The following is a 14,987-nucleotide window of genomic DNA, read 5'->3' as shown; positions in this document are numbered from 1 at the left end:
TCAGCAAAGTGCAGGATATATCACATGGTGTTTGCACACGGAAACAGTATGACCCCAGCCCTAGCAGTGGAATTCAGATAAAGTGATACGTTCTCTAGCTTTTTATTTCTCCAGTAAAAGGCATGAGATTGTATAAGTATAGCTTTATGCTGTAGCTGAATATGCCTTACCTTCGTGAAAGCAAAGATTTCAGAAATAGCTTGGTGGTATTATACTCTATCTATGGATACACCTAGTATTAAAGCACTACTAAAGCAAGAAAATGTATTACCAATATTGAAAGCTCTCAAGTTTGGTTAGTTCAGCCTAAATGTTTCAGCTTCTTATATCTAGGATCGCAGTGAGCTTTTGTAAGTGGAAAGACTGCAAATAGTTGAACAAGCAGGACTTAAGCTCCAAAGTCATTTTTAATTAAAGGGTTTCTCTTCTGCGGGCTACTCCCACATAGAGGGTTGGATACTCATAAGTTTCCATGCGTAGAATTTTTCTTTATTCCCTTGGGAGGACAACAGATTTGGCCACCTACAAAGGATGCAGATATTGCAGTGAAAGCAAACTGCTTCCTCTCCAAGCATGAAAATAAGAGCTGAAAGTTTTGATTGTACTTTTCTTTTTGCAATCCAGGTGCAACATGATTTCCTTTTACAGAGAAATCCAAACTACTACTATCTACTATTGCCTATGCTGGTTGCATACACACAGATGAATTCTCAGGCAATGATAGTAGCTGTTCCAGGTCAAAGTTTAGGCTGGTCAGTATGTCAAGGAGGGAATTGCACTCAAATTCAGGTTGTGGTGAAAACACACTTAAGGATCTTTAGGTCAGGGGACTGGATTTCTTCTATTGAGAGCAGGTTTAATCCTTTCTTTTCAAAATGTTGCTGAACTATATAGCTTCTAAAAGCAAAAAGAGAAAACCAAAACTTTGTATGGAACGTTGCGAAGAGCTTGTTTTTCTCTTATCAGTATGTAGCTGTCATGGTCCATTTGAATCCCTCAAATCTATAGGACAACATAACTCTGTAAATTAAGCTTTATTTTATGATCTCATTAGGAAAGAAAACAAACAAACATGATAAACAAGGGCTCAATCCCCTTTGCACAGACTAGTCTAACACGTGAATTCACTAGTTCATCACTTGTGAGGTTTCTAACTCACAAGTTCTCAAATTCATAACTCGCAACTCATAACTTGTAACTCGTGTACCTATGAGCAAAATAGTTACCTAGCTGACGGTGAGAGTGCTCCTCCTTTCTCCTCCATTGTGGTGCAGGCATCCCATATATCACACCAGGAAGCACGAAAGCCACAGCAGTCCAGCTGCTGTTGGATCTGCTTCAAAAGCTTTTTGGGTGACCTGACACATTTATACCTTCCAGCTTGGAAGTTTGGTCTATACTATTTCCACAAGTTAGCAGATTCTGAAGAAACTACCAGACAAGCAGTATGCATGGATTATGGCTGCAGGAGACAGCAAGCTGCGGATGGTAATGGCTGCATAATGACCTTTAGCTCTTTCTGGTCACTGTGTCCTGCCTACGTGTCGCCCTTGCTTTGACCTAATGGTGCTGCTCCCAGCATACATCAGGCCTTAGCGTGAGCTGTGTGTTAGCCAAAATCTAAGCAGGAGTTGAATGAACAGTCACACTAGCTTGTAGACAGTGGGGCTGAAAGTCTCTTCTAGGGGCTCAGGGACAGTCTGGGATCTTCCCATTCCCAGTGGAAGGCCGCTGCTTTGCAATCCTGCCTCTTCCAGGGCCTCCTTTTCAGAGATGTGCAACTGCATCTCTACAGAACATGGCTGTTTCTGAGTAGTAATACCCTTCAAGGGACTTCAACATGGGGTACCTTTATGTGCACAACTTACTGCTTATGCAAGAACATTTCACTCAAATGATAAAGGCTTGAGCAAACCAGTTCTCCTGGTTTTGAATGAATATTGAGAAGCAGAATCATGAAATGCAAAGTGCCATTGCAAATTCTGTTACAATGCCTAATTTGCCATACTTGGTTTCTAGCAGATAGCCATTAAATTATTGTAACCATCCTAATATATTCCCCATATAGTATACAATAGACTCTAGTATAAGTTAATCATAACAATTGCATGTGTTGTCTGTACATCTATCAAGCTGCAGGATATGCTTTCAATTATTATATGGCCTTGTTCTGCTCTTGTGGAGGTTGCTCAGCTCTGTCAATGCCAATGGCTGCATTGTTTCCACAGCAGAAGAAAGGAAGAAGGAGAAGGGAGAAGATCATGAAGACTTAAATCAATGTTGGTTTCAGAATCCTGTTGTTTGCATGTTGGACTTTGTTACAGTGCAATCATTTTGTGAGGAAGGATGGTGACACTAGAAGCTGTTTCTGTAACTGAGATGAGGAGGAGAGAAGAAAGCAGGAGGAGGAGAGTTCTTTAGGTGACTAAATTGCCAGAGGTTCCTTGGAAAACTTGAAGTTCACTCATAAAATAATTAACACAAAGATTGTTTGCCCTTAGAATGAAAACATGCAGTGAAAACCTTAAGAAAAAAAACCCAGAGGATGGGGATCTTGGCAAATGAGATTAAAATTTTGAGTCGCTGGAGTACATCTGTTTTGGGCCACTCTATTTGAGGTGCTTGAAGTGATTGAAGTTGCAGAGCCTGAGGCCTCGGCACTTTCTGGAAATTAAGGCCGCTTGAACATATGAAACACATAGAAACATGTGCTATGTGAATAATTTTAAATTAGTTGCTATTGAAACTATAGGCTTTTATTGTCACCTCTTCAGTAACGCAGATGTCCCAAGGACTTGCACGGTTCTGGGGGTTTTTTTGGGAGGGGAGGATGGGGTGGGGTGGTGGTGGTGGTTTTGGTTGTGGGTTTTGGGTTTGTTTTTTTTTCCCCAAGCTGGCTTGCATTACATGCATATAATGTAAAACTCTATTGTACTCTGTTTTGCACAGAAAACCGAGAAAACTTGATGTACAACTGTGCTAAAGATGTCCAAACCACACAGAATGTTGAACTGTTCCCTGGGATTGCTAATGCCCAATACCTTCTTTAGAGGAATGGATACCTTCTCTTTGATAAAGATGCTTAGAAGCACATGGGCAATTTGGACATTGATGTTTAATGTGGCTTTTCAATTTGCTCATTAAAAAAAAAAAGACTTTAATTCTCTTTTCCGATATCTTATGTAATTGTTTTTTTACTTTAAATATCATGTTTTGGATGTCTGGACTTGTTAATGCTTTATACTTTGGATAATTTTAGGTTTTTATTTGCTCACTAGCTTACAGTTAGCAGAAACTTTCTGTGGGCGCTCCCCCTTGAGTTCTTTCCAGGATTTAGATTCCTTGCTAGGTAATTGTGCTTAATAAGCCATTTTGGCTGCCTAGTGTTACCTGGTATTGTACACTTCCATAGTTGCATAGCAATAAAGATTAGAAATCCCAGCAACCACTTCTCATTTAAAAGAAAACTGGCCAGGCTCTTTTTGTTAAGATCCGTTGCAAAGTTCTAAATCCTTAACCCTGTTTGTTAACTCATTCACTGCAGCTAATGGCTCTCCAGATGACACAGCCTGTCCTCTTTGTTTCTGTGGAGAGGAGGAGTCCACAGAAATGGATACTTCTTTTTTTAAGTTTGGTAAGAAGGAGCAGTGGAAACTAAAAATGTCCTAATTGGATCTCTGATTTTTTTTTTTTTTCTGTTTCAAGAAAGAAATGCAAACTGGACTTTATACTTCATAAGCAGTATGATGGTAGCCCAGAGAGTACATGAGCACCTGAGCCCTTCACGCAGCATTACTGAGCACCTGAGATGGACTGTATGTCCCTCAGTACCAGTGCCTGGCATCCCAGACACCTTATAACTAAGTTCAGAGACGTATGGTAAAGATCCACCATGATAGCAGGAATGATGTTAAAATTCCTTCTGGAGGGACAAGAGTACTCCCCAAAGGCTTGATTAAGTCACCAGTCTTCTGGATGCTTTCCAGGAGCTCTTTAGGCAGATCACTGTTTGTCTTGGTCTCCTTAAAAGGCAATAGAACCCCTGAAAGGAAGGTATACTCTGCCCAAGGTGTGTAGGGCACATGGAGATGAGTAGAATAAGATCAATTAGCATGAAAAGCAGTAGAGTCACAACATGCCACCCGTTCGTCCATTGTGTTTTGGTAGGCCCTGTACAGAAGTAGGTTAAGGGAGAATTTGAAGGAGGATAATGAGGAGATTTAACCAGCAACTCGGTGGAGTTTCTCTTCTATGCACATGTCTGAGGTGACTTTCACAAATGAACGATCAAGTGGTACCGTTCACTTGGAAAAATATATGAGAAATAAGAAGGGTGGAGATGAGTGTTGCAGGACTTCCTGAATGAAAATAAGTAGATCGCATATGATGTGCTAGAGAAAGGGGAGGGCTTTTTTGCACACTCTGCTTTTGGCAAGTCTGCTGACTCCAGAAAAGTGTCCTGACATCATCATTCTGGGCAAATGGACAAGATGGGATTGCTGAGGGTGCAGTGAGGAGGAAGATGTAGTCATTAAGACTTGAGCTGAAAGCCCGTAACTGCACGGTCAGTAATGAAAGGCTGTATCTCAGAAGGTACGAAATGTAGACAGTGTCTGAAAACATGGGGGGGAATCGGTAAGCGGAAAGTGGTGCTGGCTTAAAAATTGTTGTAACAAAGAAGATAGGAACAGGAAAATGAAAAACTTTTTTTCTTGCTATATTGAATTTGACCTAACATCCATTTTCCATTGGTATTGCGGACTGTGACCTTTGTTTACTTGCTGTCAATTTTTTGGCATAGAATCCTGTTTTTCCTGAAGAGCTCTTTGCTGGGTCAATCTATGAATGCCATACGTGATCTTTGTAAGACTGCTTCCCAAGGGGAGGTGTGTTTATAGTGATGTTACTCATCTCTACGCTTCTTGCCCCTCCCAATGAGTTTTGGACCTCTTAGGTGAGTTTTAGCCAAACTTAAGAGAATTAGTAGTTTAGAAAGTATGAAGTTTGCAACAGTTCTCCTAAAATTATCAGCTGAATAGAGATACCTAAGTATACTCACCTCCTGAAGTGGTATTGCATTTCCACATCCATATTGAGGCAGTGTGGCCAGTTGGCCAAAGCAGTGTAGTCTTAGCTTGGAGCTGGCTGTAGCACCACCACAGCACTGAAAGCAGGACTATGGAAATTAAGTAATGCAATTAGAGTATTTTAGTCCACAAGGTATTGCTGTGCATTATGATCACCTCAGATTTTGCTCTAATAAATAAAATTACCCAAGCTCACAGTTGTCTAAAGAGGGGAGGTACTTCAGTGATCCAGCTGAGTCCTCTGAACAGCATAGAAGAAGCAAAAAAGTTCTTTTGTGCTTGGGGAAACATGGAAGTAAGCATAGCCAAGTGTAAATTTTAGAAAGGGATGGATTCCCCCCACTCGTTTTTCTTACTTGCTTTAACTGTTTAAAGACTCCTTGTAGAAATATGTTCTGTTCTGTCTTGCAGACTCTTCTAGATTGCCAGGAGAGTGACTTGAATTTTCTTAGATAACATTTAATGAATAATGTAGCTGCTCTCTGAATAAAGTTTTGAGATTATAATTTTTTACAACCGTTATGTTGAAAGTGCCTCACCTTATTTCTGTTTCAGGAATTGCATTTAATTAGTGAGATTTCTTTTCAGTAGTCATGTAGTACCATGGCTTTAAACCATATACCTAATTGACTTTTAAAACTTCAGCTAATTCAAATTTAAATAGATAATTTAAATTGTAAGATCTTTTTATTTCCTGAATCTTCCAGTGCAAGCATGGAAGTGGAGAAATGGGCTCATTTGCACGCAACTTTCCCAAAAATGTAGTGGAAGAGGGTGCTGTGTTTTGGTCTATATATTGCAAAGTGGGAAGTATAATAAGGTTTTTGTATGTTTTTCTGAGCTTTATGAAGCTTGCCCTCAGTTCGCATTTGGAGTCCAAGGAACACCTCACTTTGACAGCTGTGGCTGTAGTCAAGTGACAAAGCACAGCAAATGTTGCATGTGGGCTTGACTGAAGTGTAAAGAACAGATTCAGCTCTACAAAACCAAGAGTTAAGCCAGTTCTTGCCAAAACAGAGCAGATGACCTCATTGCCATTAGTGTAAATATTGGCAATTGCACACAAATGTCTTCAATCAATCCTTCAACTGGCTCTAAGTGTTTGCAGACAATCTGTAAGGGGAGAGGGAAATGTTGAATGGGTGGGGCTGTGTCTTCCTTGAAACCAGCTGAGAGAATGACCTATTTTCTCTCCTTTGAAGCTAGGGCATCTAGAGGTGTAAGGCAACTTTGAAGCAAGCTGTGTGCATTGTAGCTTTCATTTAAATATTTCTCCTACAATGAAACAGCTTGCTTATTCCTCTGCTCTTTGTGTTGTTTTCTTTCACTCCCACACAGTATTTAGACCATATTAGAGATGTATAAATATGACTTCCCTTAATGTTGCTGTTGTTAATAAAGTTGTGGTTGCTATTTTTTTCAGATGCTCTACGTGTTTGATACTAATGAAGAACAAATACTTACAGGGCTTTGGAAGACATTACAGTGTAGTAAATGTATGCCTGTTGACTTGAGATGATCAATCATGAGAGGTTTAATGCATATGACTTTTTGGAGCTGTTTGTCACAGAATTTATATGCAGTGCAGTCTCCTTTCCTAATGTATCTGGAAGATGAAAAGTGGTCATCTGCCACTGAATAAAATGCATCCTAGCTGCTAACTGTCTTAACCTCTGCTGTGCTGCTACCAACTATCCAAGCCTTGCTAGAACAGTGGTGAAGCAGCGAGGCTTTCTGGGATGGGTCCGTTTAGTCCTGCCTCTCTAGTAGGATTGTGATGTTTCATATTGATAAACTTGTTACTAGCTGGAATACAGAGCGAGGAAAAAGAGTGCTTTGTGTAAAACCACCTGCAGATGATACTTCAGTCCTAATCCTGAAACAGACTCAAGGTTGGGATTTAGTGATTAAGCCTGCTTGAACTGGATTTAGACTTGTATCAAAATAAATCCTATCTCAAGAGCTGAAAGTAAGCGCTGCATCAGATATTGTTTTGATTTGCTGGTACATATCCTAAATATAATGCTCTTAAGTTTTAAACTGCTGCTTTGAAATTGTCTGACTGAAATCTAGTTATTGGAAGCAAAGATCCTTGGGACTCTCACTTGACTGCTATCATCATCTCCAAAATGCCCTTGGGTTTTTGTACTTCAAGTCTGTGTGGAGTTCAGATGCTTTTTATATCTAATCTTGCGGAAAGGAGAGTATTCATTTCAGAGTTGTTGTTCCTGTTGAATTAATTCAAGTGTGAGAGTGTGAAACTTACTGTTAAAAATGCAAGGTTAAGTTCTTAACAGTGACCAAATAAAAAGAAACTTTAATAAGCCATCTGTTTCATTAGCTCACCTGCTGGTTTGTTTTTCTTTCAAATGTTTTGTGGTGATTTGAAAATGTTATGGAACACAGTTGGGCCAAGCGTTGTGGCTTCAAAATTGTGAGTCAAGATACAAGGTGTTACAGGCAGTGATGGGTTCTGAAAGAATTGACACTCCAGCCATCAATTTGTATTCTTGAGAGAGGGTTGGAACTTTGTTTTCTGTGAAGGCATGTGAATTTTAGACACAATCTGTGATCATGAAGCTTTCTAGCTACCTCATCTCCTGTACTGCAGCTCCCTAGCTGGTGAGTCCTGTTTTGTGCTGCAGTTAAATCATTGCTAAATAGTATCTTGGGCTTCTTCAGTTTGTTACCTGTAATCATGAGCCAGCTTAATGAAGCTAACTGATGACAGTGGAGGAAGAGCACTGATGCCTTGCTAATGAATTTGGGGATGATCCTGGTATACAGGTGTGGCCTTCAGCTTGCTTGTTAAAGGTCAGTAGGGGCAGCAAAGACTTGGATTCAGCTTCTGTCTCTTGTTGACTAGGGAGGAAAAAAAAGGGGGGAGGGAGAGGAAGAGACAGGTTGTGCTGAGACCTCTGAGATAGCAGTCACTTGTTTCTGTGTGTCTGAAAAGGAAGCAAATTATGTATTGGATAAAGATGGCTTAGAACAGCAGACAATGAAAAATCAAGACATACAAGGGTTGAGATTAAAACATTGTGAGGGAAGAAGATGCCCTAAAGACAAACACACTTCCTGAAGTCAGAGATCAGACTGAGAATTAAAATACTGAAGATAAAAGTATAATTTTCAATGTGGAAGAATTATTTTAACTATTAACTCACTTGATTGATGCCATTAATAAAATTTATCTTTAAAAGAGATGACAAAAGGTGTGGATGGATTCTTTACCTCCTCTTATCACTCCCCCACCCCCAAAAGAAAACAAGTTAATAATTCTTTCTGGCCAGTTCTACCAATACAAAGAGAAGAGAGACTTCCAATTTGATTTTTCTGTGCTGTAAAGATTGTAGCTCAAGGAGAGGTGGGGGATGTTCTGTAATTAGGGAAAATATCTATTGTAGTATCCCCTGCTTCAAAACAATGTTTCTTTTCCTCATTTTTTTCCCCCACCATATTGTTAGCTGCATTGCACAAGAAGAAACTGCAAAGCAAGCAACAGCTCCTGAACTAGATAGCTGAGGGTTCTTGGATGCAAGTCAGCTAGTCATTTGTCTGGGAAACTGGGACTTCTGGGGAATTCTAGGTTATCTGGAGGCAAGATGTCTAGCAGCCATTGCTGCTAGAAACAACCTTGTGTAGTGCAGAGTTTATACAAACTTGCATATCGGTGCTGTTCTGTCCTCTCACAGGTAGTGTGTGTGTGTGTATAGTTTGCATGTGTCTTGGATATCACTTGTGGCATCTGGATTTTGGCCTGTTTCACACAGACATGTGTTAGACTGTCTTTTGGCCAGTCTCATGTGAGGAGAATTCCTTGGTGCTCAAACTCTCTCTCAAGCTCGTTCTCAACACTGTCATCTTCATGGTTGTGGGACCTGTGGTTTGTTTGTTTTAAGCAGTGCTTATTATCTCTGAGTGCTCTTCTTGAATAGCAAAAGAGTAACACTCCACAAGAGGAAATTGCTTAGTCCCACTAAAAAATTTGGATGCTACCTCTGTGTAAATGCTTTCTTTTCACAGAAAGTTGTATACTGATTTCAAAACCATAACCTGTTCCTTTCCAGTAAAATTTTGTGTGCAGAAGAGTTTCACTTGATAGCTTGACTTGAACCTACCATGAAAGGTTTTTGCCCATTTATTGATAGGAAGCAGTGTATCTTGTAGGATATTTCTCCTTCATCAGTCTAAGGGAGGAGGTAAATACTAGTTAGCTTGGTTCCAGGAGCCAATTCTGTATTTGCAGTCATCTTCATCTGGAAAATGTTGCTTTGCTCTACACCGGGATTCTTATGGTAGGGAGGATGTGCCAAATGCCTCCCTGTTCACAGGGGGTACTGTCACACTCTTTGGGATGGTTTATAAGCTCTTTCTGGGTAGCTGAACTGGCTTATTTGTTACTTGGTTTTGGTTTGGTGTTTGGTTTGTTTTTTTTTTTTTTTCTTTTTCAGTCAAGCCTGGCTTGCACTAACTAACTATTCTTATTAACAGCTTCCAACCTGGGTGGAACAAGCTGCCTTTTTGTTTGGAGACCTATCTGGTGTCATAATAGGGAAAGGCATGGAGCACAACTTGGCCATAGTGCACAGAGAATGAATGAGAAATAAAGGGAAAGTGCCAAACTCTAGAGGATGTTTGGTTATAGCTAACTATGAATAAAAGTGTGCTCACTTTTAAGTATACTAAACAACATGCTGATTATTTGTTAGGGGAAACAGGAAGTTACTGAAGTGGTTGGTCAAAATTCTCCAGTTGGCTTCAGCTGCAGCAGGATTTTAGCCCCGATTTGAGGTGCATGCTGCTTTCAGATGCTGTGAACCTTCTAAAGATTAGAAATGAGGTGAAATCAACATCTTAATTTTAGCTCTAAGGGTATCTCATGACTTAACACTTATGTCAAGGATAGATAGGTTTTGCAAGCATCTGCTTGGAATATCTCTTTTTCTTAAATACAAGAAAAGCCCTTCACACTTCGTCAGTTCTGCTGGTGTTCTGTGAAGTTGCAGCCTTTTTGTAGTTTGTAAACGAGCTGTGAAGAGGTAGCCAAATAGTAGCATAGGGGTGTGTGTGTATATATGCTGGATTTTTCTTTACACTTAACTGAACAAATATCTGAAAGAGCAAGATATCATCAGCCAATTAGGATAAAAGCAGAATTTAGGGAAAATTTGGTCAATGCGTGGCAAACAATGTAATTGAGGAGGCTTCAGGCAAGGTAGGGGAGAACAAAAAGCACATGGGAGAGAGTTGGGGAGAGGAAGTAGCTGGGGGATACCAGATTTCTGATGCTTGGTTCCAATCAGAAATACCTGTCACTATGGAGCTGATCACTGAACAACTAGGGGGGAAGCTGTGATCAGAGGCATGCTTTGGCTTGTGTGCCTCTCCTCAATAAATTAGCTTTGCATTCCTGTTCCCAGTCGTTGCTAAAATAAGAAGTTATGCATAAGGTGAACTAGTTTTGAATTTACGGGACTGTGAAACCTCAGGTGAGCTTTTTTCCCCCTAACCCTTTCCATTGGCTTCAGAGAGAAATTTGTATGGTATTGCAGGTAAGGGTTATTTTGCCTTTTCTATTGCAAAAACACAATGTACACTCTGGACACGAACTTCAGGTTGAAAAATGTATTTGGGACTGTCAGAATGGCCCTCAGTGGAAAGGCAAAGAAACTATTAATGGGACATGAGTTAACTGTCAGCAAATAAAGAACTGCATACACATGAAGGAAAACCAAATGCTAATAAAAAGGTTTTATAGAGTTGTAATTGGGAAGCAGAGATAGAGATACAGCCAAAAGGTTTTCTGGTTTTCAGACCTCTCTGTAAACTTCTACTGCACAATCCTAGAAACCAAACCAATCCTAGATTTTTTTTTTCTTATTACAGATTAGCTTTGCTTAGAAACTATAATGAGACACAGTGATTTCACCACATAGATCATACACTTCTGATGTCTGCGTGTGTTCTGTTTTTAGTGACAGGTGCCTCAAAGAATCCCATTAGCGCTTGTGGGGCAGGCACGCAGTCCTTTAATTCACCCCTGCATATTGGTCTGATGGAAGCACCTACCACAGGCTGCTTTTATTGGTTCGCTATCACTATTCGGTCTATTAAAACTATTTGCCCTGTAAGAAATGAATGGAAATATTTCCCTTGAGCTCGGACTGTTTCAAAGACACTTTGTTCAGATCACCTGCTGCTTTGGTGAATGTTGTTTTCAAAATTGGAAGTGTCAGCAAATATTTCTTTATTAAATAATGACTTTCTTTAGTATTTTTATTTAGTGTTTTGGCATTGGTTTTTTTTTCTAAGATGGACAATGGGAAAACAGATGACCAAAACTGATCTGCACTGAACGTAAGACTGTACATTGTGTGCTGACTGGGGGGAAAAAATGCACTTGCTGGCTTGCTAAATTGAGATAATACTTTGGATGTTGACAGACAGAAAAACAATTAGAGCTGTCAGATGCTTTGCTGACGTGTGTGTTGTCACATGGAGAGATGGCTTGTTTTGTGCCAGTAAATCTGAACTGTTCAACTCTCAGCAAGATATTAAGTTAATTAATAAAGTTCCTTATGGCTGGGCTTGGAATGTGAGGTCTGTTTATTCGTGAGGACAGCTGGTCCAGGAATAAACAACGGAGGTCACTGGTGGGGCCTGTTAGGTGTTTTCTCAGTCACTGTTATATTACAGGCTAGTAAAAGACTTTCTTCTGCTTAGTTTATTGGTATGTTAAAACGGTGTTACCTGACTAAAGTGTTTCTGTATTTGTACACTGTTAATACTTGTGCAGATAGTAGTTTTCTTTGAAGTATGTAACTTCACGTGGGAAGATGTTTATAATAAAACTCCTTGACCTCTTTGGGTTTTCAGGTGCTTACTCATGTCTCAAAAGACTCTCTTTCTGTATACATGGGTATTCTTAAAAGTTATCACTTTTTTGTTGATGAATTATACAAGCATATTTGAAATCTGGTTTTACTTATACATTTGGACTTACTCATGTTTCTTTTGTTTTCTAAGCGGGTACTTTTGGACAGGGATTTTGGTGTGTATGTGCTGGGCTGACTTTACAAAAGACTTGCTTAGTGCTTCTCCACTAAAGCTTGTCCTCTGACTGGTGTGACCCCTGTGGCTCTAGCAGGCTTTGAGGTGTGTTGCTGCTGACTGCCACAACTTGTCGGGTGGAGATCAGTGTGTCTTCTGGATCATGTGTCGATTTTTATCAGCTGCTGAATGAAGTATTTGGTTGTAGAAGGGAAATCATCTTCCACTCTAGCTTGAGGGCTGCACTAGTACATCTTTTTTGATGCAGAAAGAGATGTTCACCAGGAGAAGGCAGCTCTGATTAGACTGTAAACATGAACTGTACCAAGTATTTGCTTAGTTTTTCCTGCACCATTTCTGCCTCCACATGCAGTTCTGTTAAATCCATCAGCATCATCAGATTCCATGTTTCTTGTGTAACCCTACCCTGCTTGTCTTTACTAATCTCCTCTAAATAACTTTCAGATTTCTTTTACTCTGTTCCTGTGTTATCCATTTTCCTGGTACTTAATTCTTCAAAAATATTGTCTTTAGTTTTATCACTTTATCCATATTGGATTACCTGAATACATGAGCTTCTTTTATCGTATTATCATGGTTTATTTTTCCTCTATCTGCTTAAATAACCCAGCTATCTCATTAGGTTTTGTTTTTAAAGAAAAATCATCATTATTGGTGGTTGGGGTTTTGTTTCGGTTTTGGGGGGAGGTTTTATATTTTTAAAACAAAAATTCTTTTTGGAGTTTTTACTTTGAAATTTTTGAAATTTAGTATCTCAGCAGTTCCAGTTAGAAATTAACTTTTGTGAGCCATGATGCCAGTGGATCTGTTTATGCAGAAGAAAAGCAGCCCCTGGAAAAGCTGAACTCATAGCAAAACCACTAGAGTTCAGATCAGTAATTAATCTAGAAGTTAATAGATAAACATTGAGCAGCTTGACTGTTGGTAACAAGACAGCAGAGGGCAAACGGCTGATTGCGAAGTCCTAATCTAGCTCCCTAGGTCTCTAACTTTATTTCTGCACTTCAAAGTTTTTCTGCACTCAAATGCCAGAAAGAGACTTTTGGATTCATGGGATTTCTTTTTTTCAGAAAAAAGCAACCCCCGACTGGTTGGTTGGTTGGTTTGTCGTTGGTTTGGTTTTTTTTCATTTACAAACTTGGGGTATTTTCTTTTTTAAAATGAAATTGGAAGCTAGTATACCATATTAGCTGGTAGGAGTGGCGTTATTTCAGCAAAGGCAGTAGAACCATGTTCGAAAGTGAGAACTGACTAGACTAGATGGTAGGACTTGATTTTTGGTTTAGTGTCATTGGAGTGCCTATGGAAAAACCTCAGATAGCACGTTAGCTGAAGTGTTTCCTTACAGAACCAGCGCTGTGTTGGCAGGGGTTAAACCACCACTACACCACTTTCCCTGATGCATCTCTTTGTTTTAGAGAAAGAGACAAGCAAATGTCTGCTTGCTTTCCTTTCTGGGTTTTCCAGCATAAGTACTAAATGCACAGGTATGTTGAGACTAGGAGCCTTCAGCTGCTTCTTTATGGAGAGCAAGGTTGGACTCTCATGGATGGCTGTAATTAAAAATGTTTCCCCCTTGTTTTGCTATGCCACCACCTGCTAGGAATTACTGAACACTGAAACCATCTATAACCAGTCCCTTGAGTCATCCAGGCAATACATAAAGGAAGAGGGGGCACCTGTTAGTGGAAACTGTTATGAGTTTAGTCCAGAGTTGTTTGTTTAATGCTATTTCTCTTGGTGTTCTTTTTGTAATAGCTTTTAATATTTTAGGAAATAAACTGTAACGAAACTTCTGGTATGTCAACAGAACGGGTAGACATTGCTAAAGCACGGGGTGTTTGATTCCTGTTATTATTTTTAAAGAAAGGAGGCTGTGTTGCCTCTTCAGCTTAGTAGATGTTAAGGTGAATTTGTTCAACTTTTTACATTGGTAACGCCTCACTATAAACACCAGGATTTTTCTCTCTTCTAGCTGCTGAGAGAAGCCTGCTGCATTATCTCTGGTATAGCTGCAAGTATGACTTGACTGACTTGCATTCATGGCTCTTGGATGATCTGGTGAACCATGGAGCTCAAAGTATGGGTGGATGGAGTCCAGAGAATTGTGTGTGGGGTCACTGAAGTCACAACATGCCAGGAAGTTGTAATAGCCCTTGCTCAGGCTATTGGTAAGTACCTCTGTCAGCTGGGTGTCTGGGAACTGGGGTGAAGCTTTTTTTATGACGCTGAATTGAGGGGAGGTGGGGTTGCACTGAGTATCAATAGAGCATGAACATATAATGCACAGTGGGATAACCCTGCAGTGTAAACTTGCAGCCTTTGTTTTTGAACCTGCTAGAGAGATTAAAAAGAAAGAAAAGAAACACTTTGAAATCTATAAATTTTCATTCACTACAAATTTATTCTCTAATTAATAATATGCTGCTATTTGTCATTGTAAATACAGCCTGGACTAAAGAAGGTACTAAACTGTCAATGTTTTGAGTAGCAAAGAAATATAAACCAGTGCAAAATAACTGCTTGGCTTTCACAAGCTAATGATGTTCATTGAAATTACACACGTTATAAGTATCCCTAGCTATATTGGGAATAGTATAGATCAATGAAATAGATCCTTCAAGTTCCCCTCTTACCCCTGCAAGCCACATAACTCAGTACTAATGAAAGGGTAACTTGAAGTCTGTTCAGTGTTAGCTATTTGCTGAACAGTTCAGTGGAAAAAAAAAAAAATCCTTCAGGCTCCTCTACAAGAAAGAACATTCCTTCAGTCTTGTCAGATCTTTCTCAGTGATTGAGAGCATCCTTATGAATAAGCCTCAACTT

The 14,987-nt window shown here is 39.7% G+C and overlaps 1 protein-coding gene across 4 annotated transcripts in view; it reads left to right on the top strand.

The window, feature by feature from the left end:
* The window catches only part of RASSF8 (Ras association domain family member 8), a 90,467-nt gene that overhangs the window by 54,612 nt on the left and 20,868 nt on the right, over nucleotides 1-14,987 (top strand). For all 4 annotated transcript variants that reach the window (XM_052789738.1, XM_052789739.1, XM_052789740.1 and 1 more), the window contains exon 3: nucleotides 14,137-14,332. In XM_052789738.1, coding sequence (XP_052645698.1) covers nucleotides 14,230-14,332 — 103 coding nt within the window. In that variant the 5' untranslated portion in view covers nucleotides 14,137-14,229. The remainder of the gene's footprint in view (nucleotides 1-14,136; nucleotides 14,333-14,987) is intronic.

Source organism: Harpia harpyja, chromosome 6 (assembly GCF_026419915.1).
Source record: "Harpia harpyja isolate bHarHar1 chromosome 6, bHarHar1 primary haplotype, whole genome shotgun sequence".
Classification (NCBI taxonomy): Eukaryota; Metazoa; Chordata; class Aves; order Accipitriformes; family Accipitridae; genus Harpia; species Harpia harpyja.
The sequence above is the reverse complement of the archived record's forward strand: the minus strand, read 5'-3'. Positions and strand labels throughout refer to the sequence as shown.